Source organism: Opisthocomus hoazin, chromosome 8 (assembly GCF_030867145.1).
Source record: "Opisthocomus hoazin isolate bOpiHoa1 chromosome 8, bOpiHoa1.hap1, whole genome shotgun sequence".
Taxonomy (NCBI): domain Eukaryota; kingdom Metazoa; phylum Chordata; class Aves; order Opisthocomiformes; family Opisthocomidae; genus Opisthocomus; species Opisthocomus hoazin.
Genome location: NC_134421.1, coordinates 18,222,225 through 18,249,318, shown reverse-complemented (window position 1 = coordinate 18,249,318; position 27,094 = coordinate 18,222,225). Strand labels below are relative to the sequence as shown.

The 27,094-nt window shown below is 37.4% G+C and overlaps 1 protein-coding gene across 5 annotated transcripts in view; it reads left to right on the top strand.

Annotated features, from left to right (window-relative positions):
- IFT56 (intraflagellar transport 56) overlaps window positions 1–27,094 on the top strand; it is a 53,465-nt gene that overhangs the window by 4,406 nt on the left and 21,965 nt on the right. For all 5 annotated transcript variants that reach the window (XR_012764850.1, XM_075428835.1, XM_075428834.1 and 2 more), the window contains exons 4-12: window positions 2,649–2,763; window positions 10,371–10,420; window positions 12,062–12,207; window positions 13,510–13,681; window positions 14,088–14,162; window positions 15,931–16,033; window positions 19,404–19,459; window positions 21,220–21,273; window positions 21,711–21,774. Coding sequence is in view for 4 of the 5 variants with exons in the window: in XM_075428835.1 (XP_075284950.1) it covers window positions 2,649–2,763; window positions 10,371–10,420; window positions 12,062–12,207; window positions 13,510–13,681; window positions 14,088–14,162; window positions 15,931–16,033; window positions 19,404–19,459; window positions 21,220–21,273; window positions 21,711–21,774 (835 nt within the window). In the remaining variant the exon portion in view is untranslated. The remainder of the gene's footprint in view (window positions 1–2,648; window positions 2,764–10,370; window positions 10,421–12,061; window positions 12,208–13,509; window positions 13,682–14,087; window positions 14,163–15,930; window positions 16,034–19,403; window positions 19,460–21,219; window positions 21,274–21,710; window positions 21,775–27,094) is intronic.

The following is a 27,094-nucleotide window of genomic DNA, read 5'->3' as shown; positions in this document are numbered from 1 at the left end:
GAGTACTTCTGCTGCAAGTGTGAGAATACAAGTACACTCAAGTTCCTGACAGCTGAAGCTAGAAAGTAGAAGATGGATTTTTGGCTCAGGAAAGTTCTCTAGGCTTCTCTGTCATGACTGTAGCCAGGTTATGATGAGTATCTCCACACCTCCTTTGAGCACTTGTGGGGCAGCCCTGTAGGTTGGCCTGTTTATTGCCTTTTCAGGATCTGTGTTTATGGGCTTGGAGAGTCCAGACAAGTAATAAGGGCACTGAGCAGAATCCTGCTGGCCTCAGCATTGTCAGTAGGTGTCCATAGCTGTAGGCAATCAACCTGGGAGCCTGCTTTTGAGGAAAAGTGTGTATGTCTTGTGGTAGACGTGAGAGGTGGAGGAGGGCAAAATAGCAAGAAGTTGTTACACTCCTGGTTGGCAAAAATGTGCCACAGGTTGAATATTGGGAAAGCTTTTGGAGTATTTAGTTTGTTTGGTTTTGTTGGGTTTTTTTTTTTTGGGGGGGGGGGGAGCTCTTGTGCAGTAGTCTTTGAGAGATTGACGTTGAATGCCTTTTAGTGAGGAAGGGGGAAACAGCACATAGTCTGGGCTCTTGGCCCAGAACTGCAGGGCAAGGAGCACTAATAGCCCTCATTTTTATTTACTGTGTTTCCATAGATTCACATTGGTGCTGCTAGAGCCCTCATTATTTATTGCTTGCTTTGAATGGCCAAGCCAGAACATGACTTGTGTCTATGCACTTTATCTTTTCTAATTAATCTGCCTGAAGCCATAGCTGAAAGAGACCTTTGGGTGCATTTAATCTGAACGAATTTTGAAAGATTCCAGATGGTCCCAATAAACAGCAGTGGCCTGTCTCTCAGAGCTCTGTGACAGGCCTGTGTCAAGATTGAACTGGCCTCAGTAGGAAAGGCTGGCCTCTATGTAAATGTTTTCTTTTTTTTTAATATTTATTTAATTAATTAATTATTTATGCTAAATCTTATTGAAGGACAGCTAGTCCCTGAAGTGCTAGCAAGACTGAGCTAGCTTTTAAGGGCATACCTTACCAATAGCTTCTCTGTTTGGGAGTGCTTACTTTCACTTGGCAACAGAAAAAAAATTCTTTATGCTTGCAGACTATAAACTTCATAGTTGTCAGCGTGTTTCTGTTCTTGGGATTCGCTGTCCTTTGGGCATGGCTTATTTTATCTGGTGCTATATATATATGACTGTGCCTTTTCCCCAGAGGTAGGAAGTCTTCCACCCGCGGTGGCACAATCTTGTAAAACTCTCCCTAGGCAGAGGGAAATTCCAATTCATATGTTTGGAGGAAGAGTACAGAGTCGGCAAGGGGTTGCATTGCTGGGATGAGGATCTTACTGTAACTGGGAGTATGTGGATGGCATTCTTGCAGCAGGCCTTGTGAGAACCTTGCGTGACCCTGCATTATGCTGTCTGTTGGATGTGGCTGGATGGAGAGCAGGAGGCACTTTCAGTGGGATGTCCTTCCTAATAATTTAACAGAAACCTGACAGGGGAAAAAAAATGGCATGGAGAGGTCTCCCTGCCTCTGTTTTTAGTATCTGTTGTTATGCAAAGCAAAGATGTTTATCTTCAGGAATACCACTGGTTGGTAGCTGCAAAATTTTTCTTCATTAAAAAAGTAGATTGAGAGATTCATCTGTTAGGTTTTGACAGTTTCACAAATAACAAGAAATTAAGCAGTTTATGTGACAGTATTAAGGGATATGCAATGAATGGGGATGTATAAGAAATATCAGAGATGGTATCTAGTGGTTTTCTATAGCTGTTGGCTGTAAGTCTTAAAACAGGAAATGGTGAAGTTAGGCACAGTTTAGTAATATTTACTATAATTATGTCTTTATCTATTAAGCAAACTTTAATTTGTCCAGTACCAACTTGTAGGCTTGTATTTTAATGCAGTGGTCTCCAAACAATTTTGATCTTGCACCCTTATCAGTAAAAAATTTCTGAGCATGCTCCCCCAATGTACATACATATATATATTTATAAATTATGTATGTGTGCTACTATATTATGTAATTATAAAACATACACAAAAACAGAAATTAAAAAAGGACCCGATGGTATTGTCTTGTACAACCGCTGGGATGCACACACCCCACTTTGGAGGCCACAGTTTTAATCTATACTAAGATACTACCTGCAGGTTTATAAAAGTGTGTTTAACACTTGTGCTGGTAAGTATTCACAAAGAGATTTCCCTGGTGTTTATGGCTCCCAGGCTTGGACTGGAAGGGAGGTTAGAAAAGCATCAGAAAAGACTGAGGAAAGTTGGTTATGTTGATGCCTTTAACAATTTAATATATTTATAATAATATATAAATATACAATAATATAAATACATTTTTATATATTTATAGCTTCAATATTGACAAAATTCATGCTACTACAGTGAAGATTTATAGCACTGCTTGTCGCTGTTGTCTGTTCTATTGCTGTAAACAAAAAAGAGCTCAGGACATAGGTTAAAATGTAATAGTTTCATTGTAAGAACCGCAATGAACTTGAGAATAAGTCATGTGATCTCAGTAATTTAACGATATGTTGTAAAATGGCAAAGAAAGAAAGATAATACAAGTCTGTGCTATTATGCATTTTGAAAAAATCGTCCCATTCTTCTGTTACAGGAATATGAGGCCTTAACCAAACAACCAGCTTGCAATCCAGATGTCTGGGTGAACCTTGCCTGTACGTACTTCTTTCTGGGAATGTATACACAAGCTGAACAAGCAGCTTTGAAAGGTGAGATGTATGTCTCTGATGGAAAGGACTACTTGTTGACTTGAACACTTAAAGTGGTTTCCAGAGAAGATTTTCAGTACTTTTTTTTCATAGGGATAAAGGATAGTATTGAGCAAAGATTTTTGATTTGGGGTTTTTTGTTTTGTTTCATTTAATAGAGGAGTTATGATGCAGTTTGCTTCCTAAAAATACCTTGGGCAGGTAGAGCAGCTGGAATTGAAAGAAGCATCTGGAAAATAATTTCTCTTATTAATTCCTAAATACAAAACCCAACATATGCTGACCAGCAACAAAAAGTTACTTTTCTTTTGACTGATTCGATGTCTCTGAGCCAGTGCAGATGAAGCTAATTAGGCTAGTGAAATTATTTTTAAAAAAAAGCATCTGATAGAGTTCAGCGTTCTCCCTGATGTGGACAAGAACTCTGTTTACACAGTGCGAGTGACTTAGCCTGTGGTCTTGTTGCCTTATAAGTCAGATATTAGGTGTTTGATTCTTCAAAGCATGGAGTTCACTGCAGTCACATTGTTACAGTTCTACTTTAATCTGAACAGACAGGATCATTTAGAGAGGAGGAATGGAAATTAGATACCAAGGACATTTTTGCTGCCTAGAAATGTTTCTGCAGTTTCATTCTGTTATCCATCACTTTCTGTTTGTCTTAGCGATTTATATTTTTTCCAATAACCACAGTATCTCAGTGCTTTCTAAGTAGGATTAATAGCAGTGATGTTCTCAGTCAACTTCTGACTCTTGCCTTTTTAGGATAAAACCCTTATTGAAGTATGGGTTTTCTCCTTTCTTTCTTTAGTCCTCTAGTCTTGGGCTGAAAATAGGGTGGGGAGAAAATAATTGTGTATTTTCTTCTACTGTGGAGGAGTGCCTTCAAAACGGATGGTATTGTAGTATTTTTTAGAAATAATTAGATTCTTGTATCTCTTTAAAATCCTTTGAGAGATCATGCTGAGTTAAAATCCCACAACGGAAATGTTTTGTTTCCAACTGTAAAAAGTTTCATGCAGAGCTTTCTCATCTGTATTGTTCAAGAGGTGCATAAACTTCTAATATTCACAGATAATTAATCTTTAATGTACCACAGATTTGAACTTTGGAGATTACAATCTAGGATTTGAACTGGAATCTAAAAATAGTTGGGCAGTAGAGCCTGAGTTGTCATTTTGACCTAAACTATGGAGGAAACAAGCGGCTGCATCCTGTAGTAGTTGGAGTCATTGTCATCAGCTTCACATCATGTGACTTGCAGTAATCTGTTCTCGACATGATAGATAGACAGCTGGGCATGCGCCTTTAACTGTGAGCTGGAAGTGAGGGAAGGTTAACTTTTTCTTGCCCCTTCACGTTAGTTTGTAATAGCATGGTGAGTGGCAGTGTCAGGAGTGCGGTTTGTAGTACTCAGGTGCTGGAGGAAAGGGCAGGAATATTAAAAAAGGGGTACAAGACATAGGGAGTGTAACTGAGGGAGGTAACAGAGAATAACTGAGTGCTCATGCTAGTAATATCAGTTCCTGATTTTAGGTAATTGTTTAAGAAGGACAGCATGCCAAGTTTTACACTGAGGTAGTAAACCTTTCTTGTGAGTACTGTAACAGTAATGATTTCTGGCTACTTAAGCTTGGTGGGGAGGCAGTCACAGCTGAAGATTTGTAACACTTGTTGTTTCTCCATTGAAGGCTTCCAAGTGTTGTATATTCCCCAGTCCACTCCCATCACTTCAGTCTTCCTTACATTGAGGTTGAACTATCTTAGTTTCACTCAAGAGAGATCCTCTTTTAGGTTTTTTTAACATCTTAGGGTTGCATCGGTGATGGCTGTTCACAGTTCACAGCTGAGGCCATAAGATCTTGTGATCTCTTCCATGATTTTGCAAAGACCCTGAAGAAGCAAAATATTTCATTGGATATAGACACAACAGGTGAAGTCTCTAGCAGAACACAATTTATCCAGTACTGTCTTGAATACTGCTGAAAAAATGATAGGTAGTGTTAGTGTTGGGCTGCTTACCATTGCTATTTTTGGATTATCTTGCCTGAATTCTTGCATACTGCTTGTTGTTTATTGCTGTAGTTATGCCAAGCCCCTGAAAGTAGCATAGTGCTAAAACAAATGAAGGAGAAAGAATTTCTTTTCAGCTATAATTCTAAATTTCTACAGTGATGGAATCTCTGTGTGAAAGGGAACATAAATGTCAGCTAGCTTTCTGGAGCAGATTTTCCACACAAACATGTAAATATATAGAAACCAAATAGAAGTTCCTCTTGCCATGTACTGGTGCTGTTACTTAAAAAAATTATTGTGAACTGTCTGAGGAAAAAGATGCAGGATAGTTAAAAATTAGGAAATTAGCATTAAAAGCCATGAGGTAATTATTGCATTTCATATAAGATATATAGTCCATAATCTCTTGTGGAGCAAGGTTTTATGTTTGTTTTATAATAGATGTGAAATGTTCTTTTAGCTGTCGTTACTTAATTAAAACTTCATGGTACATTCTCTCAGGAAAGAATAAATCTGTGTATCAAAAGTAATATAAACCAGAATTACAGTAAATATAACCTAAGAAGTAGAGCAAAAAGGCAATAAAGAAAAATCCTTCTTTGAAGGTTTTTCATTACAGTTGTACTTTATCTATCTCCTCTAGGCTTTTTTCCAAATTCCTTTCAGATATTTCAGGCTTCTCCTTTTTCCCTGCTGTGCCCTTACATTACAGTTACTAATGTTCCTGGATCTGAGGTGAAGGCAGAGTTACTTCAAGTCAGCTACTGTTGTTTCATAGTCATTCCATAGTGAAGCTGCCAAGTGATGCTTTGTTTACTCCTTTTGCATCTGTGCTCTCATGCATTGGCTGAATATATGTTTTCCGTGCTTTGTGCTAGCCCATCTAGTCTTGGGAGAATGAGGTTGAAAGTCTTCATCTTGGTCTAATAAATAATAATAATGAAAAAATACTATTTTTTTAATTATAAAAGCAAATAATCTTATATTGTATTTCCAGTTTCTGTGCCTCACAAAGGACAAGGACCAGAAACTCAGCCTGGCACACTTACACAGCGATCCTGGCAACTGATCCTAGTGTTTAGAAGCCTGCATAGGGCTTTCAGAAGCCATTGGCTAGCACTGCAAAAACACAAGAACTAACAGTGTTCTTTTAAACCACAAAATGTGCACATAAGTGGGGCTGCAGTTAAATATGTTATGAAAAACAGTCTTTTGGGGATAAATGGAATTTTACAATTAAATTTAAGATTCACGCACAAGCAAGGTTATGTTGCTGAACCAGTAATTAAGTTCTTCCCCCTGCGCTCCCCCACCCCTCACCCCGCCACCTTCAAATATTTGATGGGCAAAGCTTTGTACTTTGCAATTCTGCGTGTGTGAGATCTGCATGTGGTTTAACTGAACAGAGATACTTCTTGTTTCATAGCCTATACTGGAAGGAGCAATATCGTACAAAAGCAGAACAGAGATGGGTTTCCAAACCAGTTTTGCTTATGCATGTACTAATGTTTTCCAGGTGTCAGATAGTTGTCACTAGTGAAAATAAGCAGTTACAAGTGGGCATGGAAAAGTTGCTGGTTTTCTTTTTCTTTAAACTTCATGTTCACCTACATGCAAAACTACCTGCTTTCTGCTTGTATTGTATTTCTTGAGAACAGTAGTTCATTTTCATTGCATTTTAGCTGTGGTTTTAAACCATCAGAGTTTGATATACAGAACTTTCAAAGGGCACAAATGAAGATACCAATTTATACATATTTAAACTTTAAAATCTACTAACATAATTTTTCTTGTTTTGCTTTTTAAAGCATAGTGGAAGCTACAGAACAGGAATAATTGATAGTTGTTTGCTTCAATGATCTTTAACTTACAGTGCTTAGGTATGACTGAAATGAAATGTGTATATATTGCAAGTAACTAAAAGTAGGTGAACTGGCTTTAAAGTATTTTGGGAATGGGAAAATTTCAATGAATGTCCTCTGTAAATTTCATTCAAGAAAATTCTGAACAGTTCAGCTATTTAAGTGTGTGTAAGTGTGAACCTCACTGTTGGACCATGTTTTTTCCGAACATTTTTCCCATACCCTTGCATTTTCCCTCCACCAGTGAGACTGTGGTTCTGAGGCACAGAGGGCTTCATTCAGCTGCTGTATTCAGGTGAGCAGGGCGTTGTTTCTCAGGGACAGGAGAATGAGGTTTCTTCTGGTCATATTTTCTATGCTGTCTGGCTGGAGCCTTCTCAGCACAGTTCCATTCCTACCAGTTCCTGCCTATGTATATTTAAGATGCTTTCTACATCTGTTAGTGTGTGAAATCCTGCTATAGCATATGCATTGTGATTGCTAGATGGGATTTGTTAGTGCTGGATGCATGACCAGCATTGCCTTGCACTCTTATGAGAGGGCACAAATGCCAGATTGTCCATGACTTCATGGTTGTCATCATGAAGTTCATGTTCATCATCTTCTTACTGCCTGTGGCAGCAATATGGAACCCAGCAAGAGACTGAAATGCCGTTTCTAGTGAGCTTAACGTTTTGTTTAATAATTAGTGAAGACAACTGTCTTCATTCTTATTGTAGCTGTTTATTGTACTTGAACAAATACTTCACTAGGTGCCTAATCAGTGTCAGCACATAAAAATATACAGAACATTTTTAAGATCAATGTCAACTATGACCTGAGTGCCTGGAACATCAGCACTGATCGTGACTAAAATTCTAGCGTTGGAATATCAGTGTGTTTCCTAGCTGGAAAGCAATATATCCTATCCAGCTACCTCAGTGATGTCTTCAGCACAAGGCCAATACTAGACCTGCAGCAGGGTCCAGTTTGTTGCCATGCAGCGTTATCATCATGTTTGTTATGATCCCTAGATTGCTTAGTACTGATTAAAATAATTTTTTAAAAAAGTATAGTCGTCTTCTTGAAAAAGTAGGACAGGACAAGAAGATTGTGCTTCCTTGTGGCATTAATAGGTCAGTGACAATGAAATTTGGTAGCAGTAGAGAGTAATAAAAGAACAAGCAGAATGTCCCTTAAAAGTCATTATCTCTGGCGAGGCAGTTGTATCACTTCCTGCTCCAGTGACTGACAACAGCTTTATCCAATATTTATAAACAAATCCTTTCTGGAAACTAACCTGAACTTGTTCATATGTTTCCTTGTCTTCCTCAAAAAAGTGTATTTGGCACTGGCAGAAAAGAAACTGCTGATACTGAATGTTTCTATGGCTCTGCTTACTATATCAACAGGACTATATTTTTTTTGGTTTTGCCCCTCTCCTTCTCTGGCTGGCATTAAGTAAAATGTCTTACTTTAAAGAATACTGAATGGATAGTATCATGTAATATCTTATGAAGCAGGACATTTATTCTCCCTCCATATATCTATACACACCATCAGAACTCAGGTTTCCTCTTTTCCCTGTTTTTAGGTGTAAAATAATGTGGAGTAAGCCTCCAGCTTTTGCCAGGAAGTAAATAATAATTTTGATGTCAGATCAGATGCCAAGTTTCCAAGGGTAGCACTGCAGTCATTGGTTGACCAGTGAAACAAGAATTCCTCAGTTTAGATTCTTCAGGAAGTATTGCTTGCAAGTCACAATTTTCACAGTGAAATTAATGCAAAAACCCACTCAAAAAAAGAAACAAAACCTACTCAAAAAGGAACGTTGGTGTCTTTACCCATACCACCATGATTATACAATATGTTATTTTCAATGTAAATCCCACAATCTGTCCTCCTTGTATTTTTGGAGTGTTTAACAACCAAATGTTTTGAATTGTGAAGGATGGTTATGTTTGGTTGAAGTTGTGCACAAAAGCACATGTGGGGTCCATGTGCAACCCTTCTAAACTTTGATATTAAAACCTATCAGTTAATGCTGGGGCATATGTGGAGTTACCACAGTATCATTGCTGACAACAATTTGAAGAACGTGCATTTAAATTAAGGTCTAACTTTCTAACTCAATGGATGAAATAATTACTAGAATATACTACCATGTCAGTTATACTACTACTGCTGCTTATACAATATTGTTTGTAGATCAGAAAAACTTTCCACTCTTTAATAATTAGGCTAATGAGAATTGCCACATATATCCTAGATTGAAGACCATTTAGCTTCTTAACAACTTGATGCTCTGTCAATACCTTGCAAGATGTGGGTTTTGTGAGACCTCTCATATCGCCTTTGTCTTTTGGGACTTTCGGGACTTCTATGTTCTAGCAGTTCTTTAAAGATACAGTTCACTGTCCTCTTTGTCTAGGAACATGGTTAAATAACACAGCTTGGGAAGGAGAAAAGGGGAGCAATAATTGCTGTGCCTATCAGAAGTAGGTGGACAGCCTTACAATGTCAACCCAATGAGAATGGCTGGGGTTTTGGCATTGTTCACTGTGTTGTACAGTTTGCTTACTATGTCGAGAAAGAGTAAGAAGTCTGGAAAGCAAAAGTGCTTTAAAAAAAAAAAATCTAACTTATTACTAGAAAATTCCAGGAGGGGAAGGGAAGAGGTTTTGGTGGTTTGAGTCCTCTTTCATGGTTTAGGATGTCAGAAGAATTATAGCCTTGTGTTACAGGCCATTGCTTTGCTAATTCTGCAGTTTTGTGGCCTCATAAACACAGTAATTCATTCTGCTTTTTGTACAGATTCCGTGTACATCCTTTCTGTGGAACATAGGTTGCCAGCTGGTTGGTCTGAGCAAGAGTGAGAGTGCTCATTAACTGAGTAGGCTAAAGAAAATACAGGAAACAAGGGAAGGCTTTTTGGAAGACTGCTTGCAAAAGAAATTAATAGCTCTGTTGGACAAGGACCTTTGTCACTCTCGATGAAGCACAAGGCTCTCTCTAGTGACTTAAAGCCCTACAGTTAACAACTTGTGTCATACGGAGTGAGTTAATCCTAATCCTGCTAGAGCAAGAAATTTCATTAACTTTTAGTGGTTCTAGAAATGTCTCCCTTAACTCTCAACACATTTTAGTCTAAATCTTATCTGCTGTGACTGCAGGATTCTTCCATGTGCCTTTTGTTCCTAAAGACAGAAGAAATAGTAGAACTAAGTGTAATACAATGTGCATACAAAACAAAATTGTGGCAGCGATGGGTTTTGCAATACACTGGAAGTTGACAAGATTCCTAGAATTATGAATCACAACTTACTTCAAATATGATCTATCATAGAATGAGCCTTGATTATGAGTTTGTCTGTTGCTGCTTTTTATTTTGTAAAAGATGCTGTGCTGTGTGTCACTTGTGCAAAAACTATCCAGAAGGCCCTGCAGGCAAATGATAGTGCAATTCAGAAAAGTTTTAAGGCTCATGGAAAACAGAGACCAATAAGAAGTCATTTTCAACAGGGATTTCAAAAGAAAAGAGCAGGGAATGAAGATAAGAAGCAGGAAGGCCTTTCAACCACTCTAAAATTGGTTAAACCTGCCCTGGGGCATGACCTGCAAAGAACTGTACCTGGGCTAGCCAATGAAAGAATATGAGTGCATGTGTGTCTATTGAGAAAGGGAGTTAAAAAATAAAAGAGACACCTTGAGTTGTTCTTTGCAGCGATACTTACTGAATTTTCCTTTCAGCACCTAAGAGTCGTCTCCAGAACCGTTTACTCTTTCACCTGGCACAAAAGGTACGATGTCTTTTCTTCAGTCATGCTTTGTTTGTTTTCTTTTCAGTTGGGTAATGTGCAATTCATGCTGGCAACCTAGCAGAATAATTAAAATGTCTGTGGTGGCAGGAGAACAAACGTTTTCCACAACCATCCTACTCTATTCAAATGTGGAGGAGAAAGTAAATGTGAAAACATGATCTCAGAATAGATGCCCTCAGCATGTTTCTAAGGAAAGTCTTACCAACTCATTTCACATACATCATACAACAGGAACCTGGTGGTATTTTTGATCACAGGGAACCTGAGACAAATAGAATCAGGAATTTATAAGCTATTTTTCTTCTTCTTTGAAGCATACCAAGTTTTCCTAACTTGCAGCTGTCTTATACTTAGCAATTTGAGCAAAATGGTCTATATGCTATTACTGATCCTCCTAAGTCACTCAGTATCCAAGAAGTAATATTTATGTCATGAAATTTACTTCATCAAAAATTAAATGCTTATTTCACTTACCACACATAGCTATGTTCCCTTTTTGTACCATCCTGTATTGTACTTAGTAAGTACTATGCTGCTGAAGAGACTGAGTTTTGGGTGAAAGAAGGTATAAATCCTGAATATTAGCTTTGATGACAGATTGTCTTTGCTTAAATCTGTTAAGAGAAGAATCTTAGGACATTTCTGTAGCGGCACTGGCTTTTACAGATATATGTGATAAAGGGAAGTTGAATAATTCCTAGTTAATATAGTTAGTCTTTGGAAATAATGGGGTTTATGAAACTATGAAGCCCACTGTTGTTCTGTTAAGCAACTTCTCTTGCCTTTGTGTTGGAGTATCATTCTGTGACTGGCTCAAAGAGGGAGGAAAAAGATTTGACAAAAGCTGAGCAGATAAATGAAAAACAAATATGTAAGATAGAATTTGTGTGTAAGAGAAATTCATAATTACCGTTGAATCAGCAGAATCAGCAAAGGGAAGCTCTAGAATCAGTGATTTCAGTAGACTGATTAGGTTAATATCCTCAACTTTACTGTGTAATACAAATGTAATGGATGTGTTTAACTGTGTTTCTTATTTTTATCTTGGTGTGTGTGTTACGTGCTATACAGTAATGCTTGTAAAAATAAAACATTTAGTTAAAGAAACCAGAATTTTAAGGTGTTGATGAAAGAGAATTTGTTAGTGCTGTAAAGAAGTCTTGTGAAAATTAGTGCTATTGTGTTGGCAAGTCTTGCATTTTTCTGCTATCCATGAGAAATAAGATTTGGATCTAGAAACAGCAAAATTTCTGCTGGCTTGAACAGTAACAGTCAAATCTTGTGTTACAAAATTCTGTTTGTGAAATAATTAATTCAGCTCTTCTCCTCTTATCCATCAAGGCACATGACATGTAATTATGTCTAAATCACACCTTGAAGGAAAATGTGTACTTAGTTTTAGCCTTACATTTATCTAGTTTCGACTGGTCTGCCTCTTTAATGTTTGGCTTTCTCTACTGGTCAAATTAACTTTAAAGTAACAGAGGTTTTCCAGATGTTTAATGTGAATCACCTGCTGTTTGCCAGCAAGGACAAAACTAATCCAGCTAATTAGTTTAAAACGTTGTGGTTTTTTTTTCTCTCTGAACTCTTCTGAGAATGTGTCACACTCTTTTTTAGTTCAGTGATGAGAAGAATCTGATGAGCTGTCACCAGAATCTGCAAGACATTACAGAAGATCAGCTTAGCTTGGCATCTATCCACTACATGCGGTCCCACTACCAAGAAGCTATTGATATCTACAGACGTATTCTTCTTGCTAATCGGTGGGCATCTCTACTCTAAACCTTACTGTAGTGTCTCTGATACTGTTGGTGTTTGCATTCCATTTAGCTGCTTGGTTTCTGAAAGTAGGAATTTTACCCAATTACTATGTCCCTTTCCCACTGGAAAATGTGCACAAGTTTCAAGGCCCTCAATTTTGTTGATTGCAAATCATTACTGAAAAATGCATGTTTAAAAAGAAGTCTGCTCTCTGTTGTTTTCTTTTAGTGATGTTTTCATGTAATTCATTCGGAGATCTTTTTGTATTTTCTTACTTATTTCTTCTGAAATGATACTTGGTTATGTACCTGCTTGGTCTTTCTCTTTTCTTCTCTTCCTCTCTGATGGCCAGTCTGGTGACCCTTGCTTGTGATTACTGACTTCTCCTTCACCTCTTAGTCTTTCTAGGAAGTGTTCAGTTCTTGGTTTTTACGTAGAGAGTTCCTTACATTCCATTAAGTCTGAAATTCTTTCCATTTCCATTTATGCTGCTATGATACTTGTTGATGTTTTTTTCTATCATATTCTTCAAGTTCTTAGTTCAGGATTTAACAAGGAACAAATTGAATTCTTAAGTGGCTAGAAGTATTGTTTAATAAAATTGAAACTGCTGTCCCAGAATACATAGCTATCTTTTGGCAGTATCTCCTCTTGAATGCTTCAGAGAAGTCCATCATAATGTATATAAGTATGTCATGTAATGCTTGGGGAAGAGATTTTAGCTTCCAAGTCCTGTAGAAGCAATCACTCAAAGCTAAATGAGTAACCTTCATAACAATTATCCTTTATTTACTGTTACCACAAATGCCTGTCTTATTTCTGTGTCTCGTTCTTCTGGCTTGATAGCTTGTGATGGCAAGGATTTTTTGAAATAAGTGTGCTTGGTATAAGATAATAAGATCCATTAAAATGTTTTCAAAGTCTTATGTACATATTAAATGTCTTTGCACATATTGTGGAGAAAATCCTATTCTGCCAGGCCAAATGCAGTGCTCATGTTTTGTGCATTTCCTTAGTGTGAAGTTGCCACCATTTCCCAGATTTGCAGACCAACAGTTTTGTAGGTAATTCTTTAAAGCTGCAGTAGCTGCCATTGAAAAAATTAGTGCGAATCTGGATCTGTGCCATCTTACCTGACTAACTAGAGCTCCAAAGATACCTAATAAGCATTTCTCAGAAACTCCAGTTTTGATGTGCTTGTGAAAGGTATACAGACATGTGAGAACTTTATCGCTGATTTTAATGTTCTGTAGTATAACTACATCATGGGGCTTAAATGTTCTCTTTGATCCTCTTCCCTGCAGGGAATACCTGGCTCTGAACGTATATGTGGCCCTATGCTATTACAAACTGGATTACTACGATGTATCACAAGAAGTGCTAGCTGTTTATCTTCAGCAAGTTCCTGACAGCACCATTGCTCTTAACCTTAAGGCTTGTAACCATTTCCGACTTTTCAATGGGAAGGCTGCTGAGGTATCTATTGGACAGCCCTCAGTTCACCTTTATTTTAGTTCAAGATTCTGTACAGGTTTCTTTTCCTTGTTATCTGTCTTAATCAGTGATGTTGATAAATGGCCTTTTCTTGTCATTGAGTCCTTCTCCTAGGAATGTCACCGATTTCAGTTTCCCTGGTATTAAGCCATCTGTCCGCATGTGTGCACAGCAGTCTTACAGTTTTCCCAGTCCACTTTTGACTGTGTCTAAATGTATTATCCAATTGCCAAAATCATCACACGAAAGTGGGAAGGCAAAAATCTTCCAGTGACTCAGCACTGCTGGAGATGTCCTTCTATCAGCTTTGGGGCTCATATGAAGCTCCACTTATGCTTGTGTGCTTTTTTGTTTTCATGTTAAAATTTTGGAATGTCTGTAATTCCAGGCAGAGCTCAAGAACTTGACAGACAGTGCCTCATCATCTTTTGAGTTTGGCAAGGAGCTCATTAAGCACAATCTGGTGAGTAATGTATTTCTGGGATTTAATACAAACTGCACTAATTTGTAGAGCTGTTCTTGATGATTCATAAAATGGGGTCTTTTTTGAACTGAAGACCCAGTTGAATCTCTGCTGTCATATAAGTCCCATTCCACAAATCCTACATTTATAATTAGTGTGCCATCAAGGGTATTTTTTTTTCCTGGAATTTTTCCCTGTCAGTTTGAGACTATGTCAAGAAAATAATAATGCTGTTGCTTTTACCCCCAAAGGCATATTAAAATAATTTATGTCCTGTAAGAGTATCTTAGCAAGATATTTTGTGGAGCCCAGTCAATAACAACACTGTAGAAACAAGTCAGAATGCATGACCCTGAACTCTTATTTAGTACAATGTGAGTGGAATTAAGATAACTGGGGGAAAATGGTCTTAATCCAAAAAGTACTTAACTCAAGGAGCTTATAGGGGAAAAGGTGCTGATGAAAGCCAAAATACTTTTGTGTTCTGCAGTAAGAGAGTCACTAATCACTTCTTAATTTTCCCTGCAGTGGTATTATTACTTTGCTGAACAACCAGTAACAGCAGATTGCTCTTATTTAATGATGGGTAGTTGCTCGCTTTGTCATTTTTCAAGAGCAGTCACAACAAGCTAACACTTTTTTCCCCAAGAGTTAAAACTGCTTTCAAATTGGACTTTTGTAGGTTAACATCCTTTATTTTGAATTTTTTTGTCTTTTTGCCAGTGGTTTATTAAATAAGTATGTTAGATTTTGTTGGAGGAACCATCATGTGAAACTGAAGTATAAAGAATCAACTGCTCCTGATCATCTCATCATTTTAGGATCTTGTGGCATTCTAAATAAATGTAGAGTTGTTAGCCTAATTTTTTCATATGAATACATCATAAGTAAATTGTAATTCTGTGTGTGTTCCCCTCACTTTTCTCTCAGACTGGATTATTCTTTAAAATCTTTCATATATAATGTATGACTGCTTTGCACTGCCAAAAGCTGAAATAAGTTAATCTTTACTGATGGATTACATACTTTATATTCTTCAGAATAAAGATTGTCACACATCATAATGTTGTCCCAAAAATCAGGGGTTGTTTGCCCGGTGTGCAAAATCCAGTCCACACGCTGAGTCAAGATACTTGTTTAATTCATTTCTGCACAGAGGTGGGTGCTAGGTGATAACTCCACAAAGCTAGCACACCTGGTTACAATCACATCACATACTTATACAGCTAAAAACGTTAGTTCTGCCTATCAGCCATACCCTCCTAATTATGATTGGTTAGGTCTCATCTCAATTTAAAGATAACAATGCACCTTAAATTTATTATGCATGCTCAGTGAGTAGGGGTCTTCATCTGGGGAGGGGGTGTTTTCAGCACTGGAGGTGCTGCAATTTTCGACATTATAATGAGATAGTTCACTTTAGGGGCATCAATGTGAGAAATTTTGCTGATGCCCAAGGATGTCTGTCCGCTCATTTTGACTGTTCCCTGGTTGTGGATTGGCAAGGATGTGCATCCTCTTATCTTGACGACTGTTCCCCTGTTCAAGATTCCTCTGATCCGCCTGTCTCAGTATCCTGTAACAAATCCTCGGAACAGTTAGTCATCAGTAATTCTATAGTTGTATTAAAGCAGGGATTTTGCTAATGCCTCTGCCACTGACCTTTTCCTACTGTTAATATAAGAATTTAAGGATTAATTTCCTTGAGTTAAGAGATCATAGGCAAGATTTTGGTACACAGTTATCAATATGCTGCTTTTCTCTGCAGGTGGTGTTCCGAGGAGGAGAAGGGGCTTTGCAGGTCCTGCCTCCTCTGGTTGATGTTATTCCTGAGGCAAGACTGAATCTTGTGATTTACTATCTCCGGCAAGGTAAATACACATTCCTCTGGCGCTTTCACAGCTTCAGGGATGACATTCGTTCGTATAATCTCAACTGACTATTCCATTAAATGCTTCTTTTTTCTTTGCAGTAAAATGTAATTTATTACATTTTCTATTTCTCTGGAATATAGTGATATAAGAGTTCCCATGACTTGCAGAGAAGGGCTTTAATTGTGTGCAGTCAAATAAATCTACTTCAGCAAAGTACTGGAGGTTCTTGGGTGGCTGGAGATGCCTTTAGGGATGGTGGTGTTTATATGTTTATAGTGAGAGGACCTCTTATCTGCCTGAATATGTGATAATGGTAGGTGTATGCCCTATGAAGGCAAGGAGGACTATTTCTGTAAATATGGCACAAACAGATTATGAGCCAAAGTGACTGTGAGCAAGGCTACAGACTATGAACAAGACATTTCATTCCAAATCTTTTTTCTCTCCTTAGCTGGATGACTCCTTTGAATTTTATCTGGGTTTAGTTTCAGAGCCATTCCTGTTCTCCCACTGTGTTCCTTTATTCGGTAGTGGGTTGACTGGCTGAGTGATGGGTAGATGTTAACTGCAGTCATCTAATATAAAGTGATGTGATGGTTGCTTTTCCATCCACTGCTTTCTTATAAGTCTTGTGTTAAAAGGTGACAAAATACATTTTACGTTTAGATGACCAGAGCATCTGAAAGCAGAATAATGTCTGTTCTCACTTTTTAAATCAATAAAGTCCATGCCCGCGATTTTTTTTTTTTTTCCAAAATGTTGAAAAATTACCAGGAAAAAAGGAGATATATTCTGTTGGCAGAAAGAAGTCACACCAATTTTATATTCTTTGCAGCCTAATAATTTTCATCAGAGAATTTGACCATACGTAAACATAGCACGTTGAAAAATCTCTGTGAGCTTTTTACGGTGTGATTGACTTGAAGTTTCAGGTACTGATTCTAAGTAACATCTTTATGATTTGTAATCAACAAGGTTGGTGAGATTTAATCTTTATAGTTGGAATAAGTTCTCTTTGGTTCTTAGTTGTATCCAGGACTGCTTTTTGTGTCTGCATGTGCAATTGAAACACTGCCTCATCTTTTCAGTTCAAGTCAGACCGTGACAAATTTTAGAATATCCCACCACTGGTGACAATTAGCAGTTACAGAAATTCTTATTGTGGCTAATATTGTGCAATAAAATCTAATTAATCTGACTTTGATAATCTACAAACATCACAGTCTTCTCAAAATACATCAACTCTTTCCCTGTTTTTTTTTGTTTGATATTAGAGAATGACAATAAGGTTATTAAATTTCATAGGACATTATTTAAATTTCATCATGATTGTAAGTTAGGTATACATTCTCAAGTAAATACAAATGGTCACAATTGTATATTATTACAAGTACATTATCACCTGCTTTACATTGTATATATAGAGTTCTAGGTAAATAAAAGGATCACATTATGAGTCAGAAGGGACCTCTGGAGATGTCTAGCACAACAATTTATTCGAGGCAGGTCCAATTTGATGAGGTTGCTTAAAGCCTTGTCCAGACAAGCCTATAGTTAGAACTGCCTCTATTCCACTTTGTGTTCACTGCCTTTCATCTCACCTAAGGAATCTGTCTCCATCTTCTCTGTACCCTTCCATTAGTTAGTTGTAGACAGTGATAAGATCTCACTTGAGCCTTCTCCTCTGAAAGCTAAGCAAATGCAGTTCTCTCAATCTCTCCTCAGCCTTGGGAGCCATCAGGTGGGCTCACTCCAGTATTTCCGTGTCTGTCTTGATTGAAGGATCCCAAAACTGGACATAGTACTCCACATGCAATCTCGCAATACTATATATAGTATTATCACTATAGGTAATATTGGTATTATTACCTATTTTCTTCCCCAATAATATTGTTAATAATAATGTATGTTTCAAATTAAGTTCTAGTTACACAGAAGCAAAGTACATCTTTTGCGTCATTTAAAAATCAATCTTGTTTACTCATTTGCTGTCAACCTTGCAGTAATTTTCGTTAGTTAGGCTTTGTTCTTCAATGTGATATGCAAGTGACTTGCACACTGACAAAGGAGGCCAAGGGGAATTAGGATTAAAACCTTTTTTCTGATTAGGCTAAATTTCCATTTTAAAGTCTTGCTAGTGTAGCAGCATCAGTTAAGAATGTGATAAATCATTACTTCTAATGACTACAGCTGTCTCTCCAAAACTTACAGGTTCTCTGATAAAGGTAGGCTTGTGTTAAGACCTGCTCTGGAGTGGTAAAGCACAAACATGCATCCCATTTTTTTCAACTCTTTAAGGTAGTGACTTTTAGCAGGGTTTGGGGCCAGGTATCTAGTCGTAATCTGCTCCAGTGAGATTTGCTAAAGGCTGCTGTTGGAGTCTGAAGAGCATAGTTCTGTGTTGATGTCTACACTGATGAAAGTAAGGGCTGCTGTCACTTTTTTGTTGGTGGTGGTGAGCTGAGCTAGCCAAAAATAACAAAAAAACCCTCATTTCTATTTAAAAAAAAAAAAAAAAAAGAAGTGATGACTTTTGGTTAGTCTAGTACCTTGTGCTGGTTTACTACTTGACTGCTCAAGGGAGTGGGTAGGAAAGCAGAGGGATTGGATGGGGCCTGGCAGTTCCAGTGTATATTGCTTTAAGTCACCCTGGAGTACTGTGCCCACAGTGGATGGATGGCATGTACTAGCAAAAAAAAAGGTTTTGTTTGATAAGACTTGTTTTTATGGGCAGCTGGTATAATGCTGTATTAAAAAAATCTTGCCAGTAAAAAGGGCATCTTCACTAGGCTGGATTACTAAGCAGACCATAGCACCAACATCTTTTTGATTTAGGTAAAGTTTAGGATCTTTTCAGCTTACTGATTTCTTGAATGGAAAGGAAGTTGTTTATTGAATTCAAACTTTACATTCTTGTTAGAATTAGGATCAAGTAAGAGCTGCTGGACAGATTTTGAAATATTGATAAAGAAAAGATGAAGTTTCCCTTCAAAATCATGTTACCTTATCCTCCTTGAGGGGTAACTAAATATGAGAAAAGACAGGAAGATAATGGATTTATTGTCTTGACCTTGTACTGTTCAGAAGGCAGCCTCTGGGTTATGAATAAGGGGGCCAAGTCATCTCTACAAGGAAAATTGTAGTAATAAAGAAGCTATTACTCACTCCATGTTTGTTATTTGAGTTCTAGAAAACCATCAACCATTGTGATATAAATTCACAATGATTTATAGTTACCTTTCTTCTCCTGTCTAAATGCTTTATTTCTTAGTCTGTGACTATTGGGGAATGTTGTGTAGAGGGCGAGTGATTTGTTCTAATACAATGTGCTATGGATTGTCATGCATTCTAAAGTCTGGTATTTCAGATGATGTTCAAGAAGCTTATAACCTGATTAAGGACCTGGAACCTACAGCTCCACAGGTAATTGGAAACTGATGTTATGGTACATAAAGACAGAGGTTATAAATTGGTATGAAATCTGCTACATAGGAAAACAGTATCCTGAGGACAGCTTGCCCCATTCCCACTTTTAAAACTCTTGTGTTTTCCATGTTTTTATCAACAATAGACAATGTGCATGCATAAAGTATTATATATGAGCATATATGAGTACTTAGCATGTTTATTGTCATACCACCTGGGGTCAATAAGAATTAAGCTCTATCGTATGCAGACTTGATTCTAGTGAGCTGACTGTTAGTGCACAGATAAAAGCCCTCGTCCAACTACAGCTACATGTCACTCCTGCCCTGGTGATGGTTACCATCCCTCAGATCTGCTAGCTTGGATGCTCATGTGGTTTGTCCTGAAGCTATTTCAATAAAGATGAGCTAGATTAGATTAAACAGTTTAAATAATAGGTCTTTTCTAATTCCATCCACTTTGGCTGCAAAGAGTGAAAACTGCAGCGTCCCCTCGTTGGTACTGTAATTTTCTTTTGTGGCTGTTCCAATATCTTTAGCCTCTGATTTATTCCTCTGCAGTTTATTTTCCAAAGGTCACATAGCTGGGCATGAAAGGGACCTTTCATGAGCCTGTGTAAGGATTAGATGGAGGGAGGGAAAAGGAAAACCTTGAGAACACAGATCTGGTGATTCTGTGCTGAGTAGTGTCTTCTGCTGTTGTTTTTCACTTGCGTTTTTCAGTATAGCAAGCCTTACTTGAACAGTTTTCTGCAGCTACCAGTCCTTTAGCCTCTGTTTTCCTCATATACATGCCTAATAAAGTAACATGATATAATTTTTTATCATATTTTGAAATTAGTATCTTTGTGCTTTTTTTCCATTTTCTCATTTGCACTTGGAAGGAACTCCCTGCTAAGACTTGCAGAACTACTTGTATATCCTCCTTCAGTTCTCAAATTTCATCTTTGTGATGATGTCTATAGGATAATAATTTGGCATCTGTAAGAGAGTTGGTGTGTAAAACGATTACTTGGCATACTGGCTAGTACTCTCATATTGTTTCCAGTTGAATCCATTGGTCTGTGTACGTATCTCTGTGTACGTATCTCTTTCTGGTTTTCTGTGTTTACGTCTGTGACAAGGCTGTCCAGGTTAATCAGGAGTACCTACTTCAATAGGTTTGTAGCTAGAACTCTTATTGTAAGACTTGAACAAGACAAATGAGTCTGTTACATGCTGAGAAAATTTTGCTCAGAGAAGAATTAAACTATAGTTGTACATCATAGTACAGTAGCATGACCACAGAGCACAAACCTCTTGATGTTTTTGCCCCGATGAGAAATGCTATGCATTTTGGAGCAAGGATGGTAGTGGTTATGGTTAACCAATGTGCATACTTGAAGTGGGATCTGTGCATTAATATAACAATATTGCACTTGATTATTGGTCATATGACATGAAGAGGGCATGATAGTATGTTATGGTGTTCCTTCTGGCGCATCATCTTTGAGCGTAAGACTTACCAGAAAACACGCTATGTCTTTGCATCCTACATATTTAGCAGAAGTGGCTACCTAACAAGTAGAATGGATTTCTGGGGGGTAACTTTGTACTACTGCGCTGAAGCAATATCATAGTATCATAGTAACCAGCTACCTATTAATCTGAGTTGGGATAGAGTTGAATTTAGGAAGAAAACAATGTGCAAGGAGGCTTTTATGTGTCTCCTGAAATCTTTACCTTGTATTCTCTAATCCTTTTCACTTTTTTTTTCAGGAGTACATCCTCAAAGGAGTAGTAAATGCAGCACTTGGACAAGAAATGGGCTCGGTGAGTGAAGCCCATGAGGTTCTCCAGCTTCTCCAACATTAGGATGTGAACAGATCTGTAGGGACTGGAATGGAGTGAAAAAGGCAGTCATTTCTCATTTAGACTGTAGGGTCTCTGAGTCTCTTAATCTTCTTCCATACACTACTCTAGTCCAGAAGGAGTGAAATTCAAATCTCTAGTGCTAGTTCTGACCATAAATCAAGCTGAATTTGGCTTCTCTGTCCTGCTTCCAAAAAACCTGTTTGCTTTCTAGAGAGTTCTTGTGTATCTAGGCACATACATTGGCACATTTACCTTTTCTGCTTTTACTTGAGCCCTGGGTAGTCTGTTAGTTACTCCTCATCTGTTCCTCAGAGCGTATTTTCATTGTGTATTGTAGCATCAACTGTGGAACTCATGTTCTTTTGGTTTTTGTTTTTCTTTTTTTACTTTCCCAGAGAGATCATCTGAAAATTGCTCAGCGGTTCTTCCAGTTGGTGGGTGAATCAGCCAGTGAATGTGGTATGTTTGAAATGTTCTTTCTCCGTTATGTAATCCTTATAATATCCAAATATATACCATCGTATCTTTGTCTAATTACTGTCTGTTAGCATGACTATTGCTAGGCGTTTTGTTGCTATAGTTTGAGTAGAAAATTTAATTTATAGTCTAAAACAAATTTGCAAGTTTAAGATAGAAGGCTCAGTTAATTCCAAACCTTACTATGTGAATTTGACTGGAAAAGAGGCTATACTGTAAACTGCTCGTCTTCACTGACACACGCTGTGGCAGCTTGTCTTTGTCTAACAATGCCCATTATAGAAACAGAAGATAACAGCCTAATTAGATGAAGTGTATGGCTGAAACCTCACAGGTACAAATCTAGAACTGCTAACGAAAGCCTATCAGGTATGTAGCGTCCTAGCACGGAGTGTGCCCTGGAACTGAAGGTGATAAAAACATAAAGAGGAATTTGACTACAGAGAGAAAGGGAGGCTCTGTAACTAACTCCTTGGCTGAATCAAAAAAACATGATAAAACCCAACAAAAAAATGAATGTTTTCAGTCTTTACTCTTACTTATTCAATAATAGACCAGAACAAGACTTTGTCTTCCTCTCCCCTTGCCAGGGCAAACCCAAAAATCCCAAATCAAAAAAAGCCGGTAGTTGGAACACAGAAATTCAGCTGAAATGGGACTTCCCAGTTTCCTTTGTAGGCATTGTCAGTAGGACTGTTTCTTTAGGTGGGTAACTTTTATGCATGTTTGTGGTGCAACAGCTCATGGTCCTCAGAGACAGAATGCTGTCTCCTGTATCCGTGGTAACTAAAGAGAAGGAGCTCAAGAGACAGAGTGGCAGCACTGATGAAACTTTCAGAAATACCTTTGAGCCACATTCTGTTCCCCTTGCAGCCCTTGTACTGTTGAGATCGTGCAGCAGAGAGCTTCACGTTGGAAGGCTGGAAGTGTTTCCATCGATGAACCCTTCTCTAACACATTCCTGTTGCACTGAGGCAATCACTTTGTAATCAGGATCCCAGCTAACAGGGAGAAGCAATATGAACTGTAGTAGTGGAGGACTTGGTTAGTGGGCATATAGCTAACTGGGTTTGTGATGCCATAAACTCACAGGGTGATTAATGCAATGGTGGTGGACCTCTTAATGCCTATAACAGTCATGCAGATGTGATGAGTGACCATAGCAATACACAGGGACAAAAATAATACAGAGATAGTCTGTGAAAAGATATCTTGAAAAGATAAATAGTAAATATATAGCCCAAAAATAAAATTGAAATTGTTAGGAAGAGAAAAGTCTTAATTTTACTGTGAAATATTACTAAACCCATATGCAAAACAAGATAGAGGGGCTGAGACTTGAGGTATGGTTGGGGGGGGGGGTTTAGGGGAGGTGCAGGGGGATGAGGAAGGGAACAGAAATATAGTCCAATTAGGAAATGAGCCTACGGGAAGGATTGGTTCCAACTAAAGGTAAATGGAAGCATTAGTATAGCAAGCGTATTACACTCCTGGTACTTCCATGTAAAAACTGCTTTGTTATCTTTTTAAAAACTTGTGGGAGAAAGCTGACATACAGAAGAGAACACAGCTCAAGGTAACTCCTCCTTTAAAGGCAAAAGAGTGTGAGGGTTTTTCTGTAGCCTAAAATGAAGGACAGGTGGAGGCCAAGAAACTGTAGATAGGAAATAGAAGAGGCAAACAGAGTTCAATTTAGGTAAGACATAACAAAAAGCAAACCCATAAAGACCAAATATGTAAGTGTTTTTATACAAAGATTAGATGTTTTACAATAAGATTAATAAAGTGGAACACCTGGTTTTAGAAGAGGAAGCTATAAACCTAAAATATTTTTAAATATGATAAGAGGAAGGTAACATGTAGGATATTGTCCCTATTTAATTTACAGTGGGCTATTACCAAATAGACGATGCCAGTGGAGAAATGGTTCTAAACATTATAGAAACCTTCTCTCAAAATAAAGTAAATATCTTTTCTTTATCAGTGAGTAACAGAAAATTGCTTTAAATTACGTGCTCAGATAGGAGACTCATCGTATGGAGGCTAAATTATTCACCAGCCAGCCTGGATGGGAACAGTGACTGGCATATTAAAGAGGTTAGAGGTTTTATATAGATAGATAATTAAATAATAGTTGGAGATTTCTATTCTGTCCATATTGACCTAGTAAGTGCAATGACATGGCATGATCTAGAGAATGAATTCTGAAATGCTAAGTTTTCATTTTTCTTAGAGAACACCCAGGTGAGTAGGTGACTTTAGACCAATACAGAGATTACATAGAACCTGGTTTGAAATTTTATGATGAAAATCCAGTTCTGTTACGGTGATTCAAGTGATCATATTCAAAATCCATGTGTTAGCAAATACCTCAAAAAATTATCACAGTACTAATTTCAAGAAGGGAAGCTATATAATAACCTTTCTCATTTCTAACAGAAAATTTTCAGTGAAGTAGCAGTGAAAAGGGTAAAATGTACCTGATCTGAACACTTGAAAGAACCTTTTGTTTCTTTAAAGAAAGGTCTTGTATTCTTAATTAATGAGCTATAGGCGACAAATAATGACATGACTAGGTTTGCCAATGGTACAAAATTACCCGTAGCAGGAAAAATGAAAGCTTCCACAATGATGAAAGCTGTGGAAGACTATTTGAGGCTGGGTAATATTATACAAATTAAATTTAGCTTTGATAAAAGCACAGTAGTATATGGGGGGGAAAAAGCCTTTAAACTACATTTGCAAAATTATCAGAAAAGTTGAAGAGAATCTTAGGAACTGATGAGTAAATAGAGAACAAAAAAATATTACTGTGTTGTATACAGATGTGGTTCCCTTTCTTGAATACTGTCTGTAGTTCTGGTTCTTACATTTCAAAAAATACAGTAGAGCAAGAAAGGGTAAAATAAAGACATCAAGGATGATCAAAAAAAGGGGATAGCTTCTTGAACAAGGAGAGATTAAATAAAGGAGGATGCATGGCCTGGAAAATTATAAACATCATAAATGACAAGGAGAAGAGGAATAGAGAAGAATTAGTTACTGTACCGTACGAAAAACAAGGGGCATTGAAATAAATCATCATGCAAGACAATTAAATCAGCACTAATTACTTTTTCACATGACACAATTTACTTGACATAGAATCTTGTGAGAATCAGAAAGTATAAAGAAATTCATAGAAGAAAAGTCCATTGGCTGTTTAACACAAATTTTTCAGTGATGATTAGGAAGTCCTCAGTGCAGATTGTTGGAAGCTGGGAGAAACTTCAAAGAAAGTGGCATTACATACCGCAGCATTGTATTATATGTGAAATCAGAATGTATTCTCTCTATAGCTGTATATTCTTACTCACCAAGCTTCTGAACCAGATAGACTTTGGATTCAATATGATCATTTTTATGTTCTTATGTAACTTAGCATATTAGCTACTAATATGTGGCTATAACACTCAAGTTGTATATTTGTGGTCATTTTTGATCTGCTCCTTTGTTTTGCTGGTTTTAGAATGGAGAACAGAGTTCTCGCCGTTTGTATACTTAGGTTTTTGCTAAGTAGGCAGCCGTGCTATTCAAGCATGTAAGTCATGCTTCAGCACTTCCCACTGTGCCAATCCTTGCAAGGAGCTGGTACCACTAGATTTTCTGTTTAAGATCTTTATCAGGTTACTTAGCTGCTTTGCAGATTTATAATACAAAAGTAGGTTGTGCTCACTAGAGTGAGGGAATCCTATGCTGTGTCTTTGCTCACAACTGGGCCTACGAGGCTCCTGATTTTAATGTGGATTTTCAAAAATGAATAGATTAAAATGAAGATGTGGAATATTTTTTCAAAACAAGGTCCTGTCTTGCTGACTTGCCCTTGTTAACTGTAGAAATTCCGTGATGGCATTAAGAAAAAAGCACCAACAGACAGTTTAGGAAGAACACTAAGTCATGTATTTGTAAAGTCATTTGGAGTCATCAATTAAGCCCTTTGCTGTTTTTAATTAAGATCTCTATCTTGGAGGTTCAAGCAACATAGAGCAAACAGAGTTAGTGTGACAGTCCTTTCCAATACATGCACGTGTTTCATCTCATGTTGCAAGTTGTGTACTTCAAGGGGAGTAGGGACACCCAAAACAAATCAGCAAAAAACAACAACAAAAATACCCCAGGAAGCACTTATAGTGTAGGAGTCAATATTCACCCTCTAGCACAATAAATAACACCCAGAACAGCAGCTTTGTTTACTGGGGTTTTTTAAGCTTAGTAAAAATTCTTAATCCCAATGACATGAAATGGAACTGGCATTACAAAGGAGGATATAACTAGATCTTTATAGTTAATTCTTACTCTTTTCTCCCAGAGTCTCAACTGGGTGGAAAATTAAACAGATCAGATTTCTTAGATAAGGAGGAAATGGGGCAAGAGGAACGTTAGTGAAAGTAAATGAACATTAACATTTCCATTAAATGCAGTCTTTCTGGTGCTTAACATAAGTCTTACAAGTTACTCTAAAAACACTCCAAGCATAATGGAGAAAAACACCCATTTCGTCTTCAGCGGTCCTCTTTTGGAGCACGTCGGGAATATCTGGTGTTGAGTGGGAGGAATGAAACATTTCTTCTGGACTTTGTGCAGTCTTTTCTTTGAGGTATTCTTAGGTCACCCTAAGTAATTTTTTAAAATGAGAACTTTTTCCTCTTCCTGCATGAGTCACATAGGATGAATTAGAACTATAAAACTCTAGTTTTCCTGTCACTAGTAGTATTCATTGCTGAGTTGTATGAGGTTTACAGATGTTTTACTTGTTTGTTGTTTTTGATGAAATCTCTCACTAAAAGTATATGGAAGGATAGTATGCTGGGATAACAAAATTTTCTGCCACAATGTGGACATAAGAATAAATACTGAAACTTAGAAACTCTCCAATCATATATGGGAAAATTGTCATTCTAATATTTTGTTACTGTAATTCATTTTTACTGAAAAAGTATTTTCAGTTTTAAGTCTTCTGTGCATGCTTTTTTGCATTTTTTTATTTTGTTTAAAATAAATTGCTGTGAGTTTATGAACTTTCTGTTCCCAAGTGAACACTTCATAAATAACCAAGTAGTTTTTTTAAGTTGGAGAATGGAATGATATGTTTCAGACATAGATAAGGATGAATTGTCTCTATATGCAAATGACAGGACATTCAAGCTTCTAGTGCTAAAAGATTAAAAAATGAGAATATTGTGCTTTCCTTTGAAATCTGTATTGAGAACTTGCATAGTGCTTTCCAGAAATAATTACTACCCTACCTTATTAAAGGAGAATG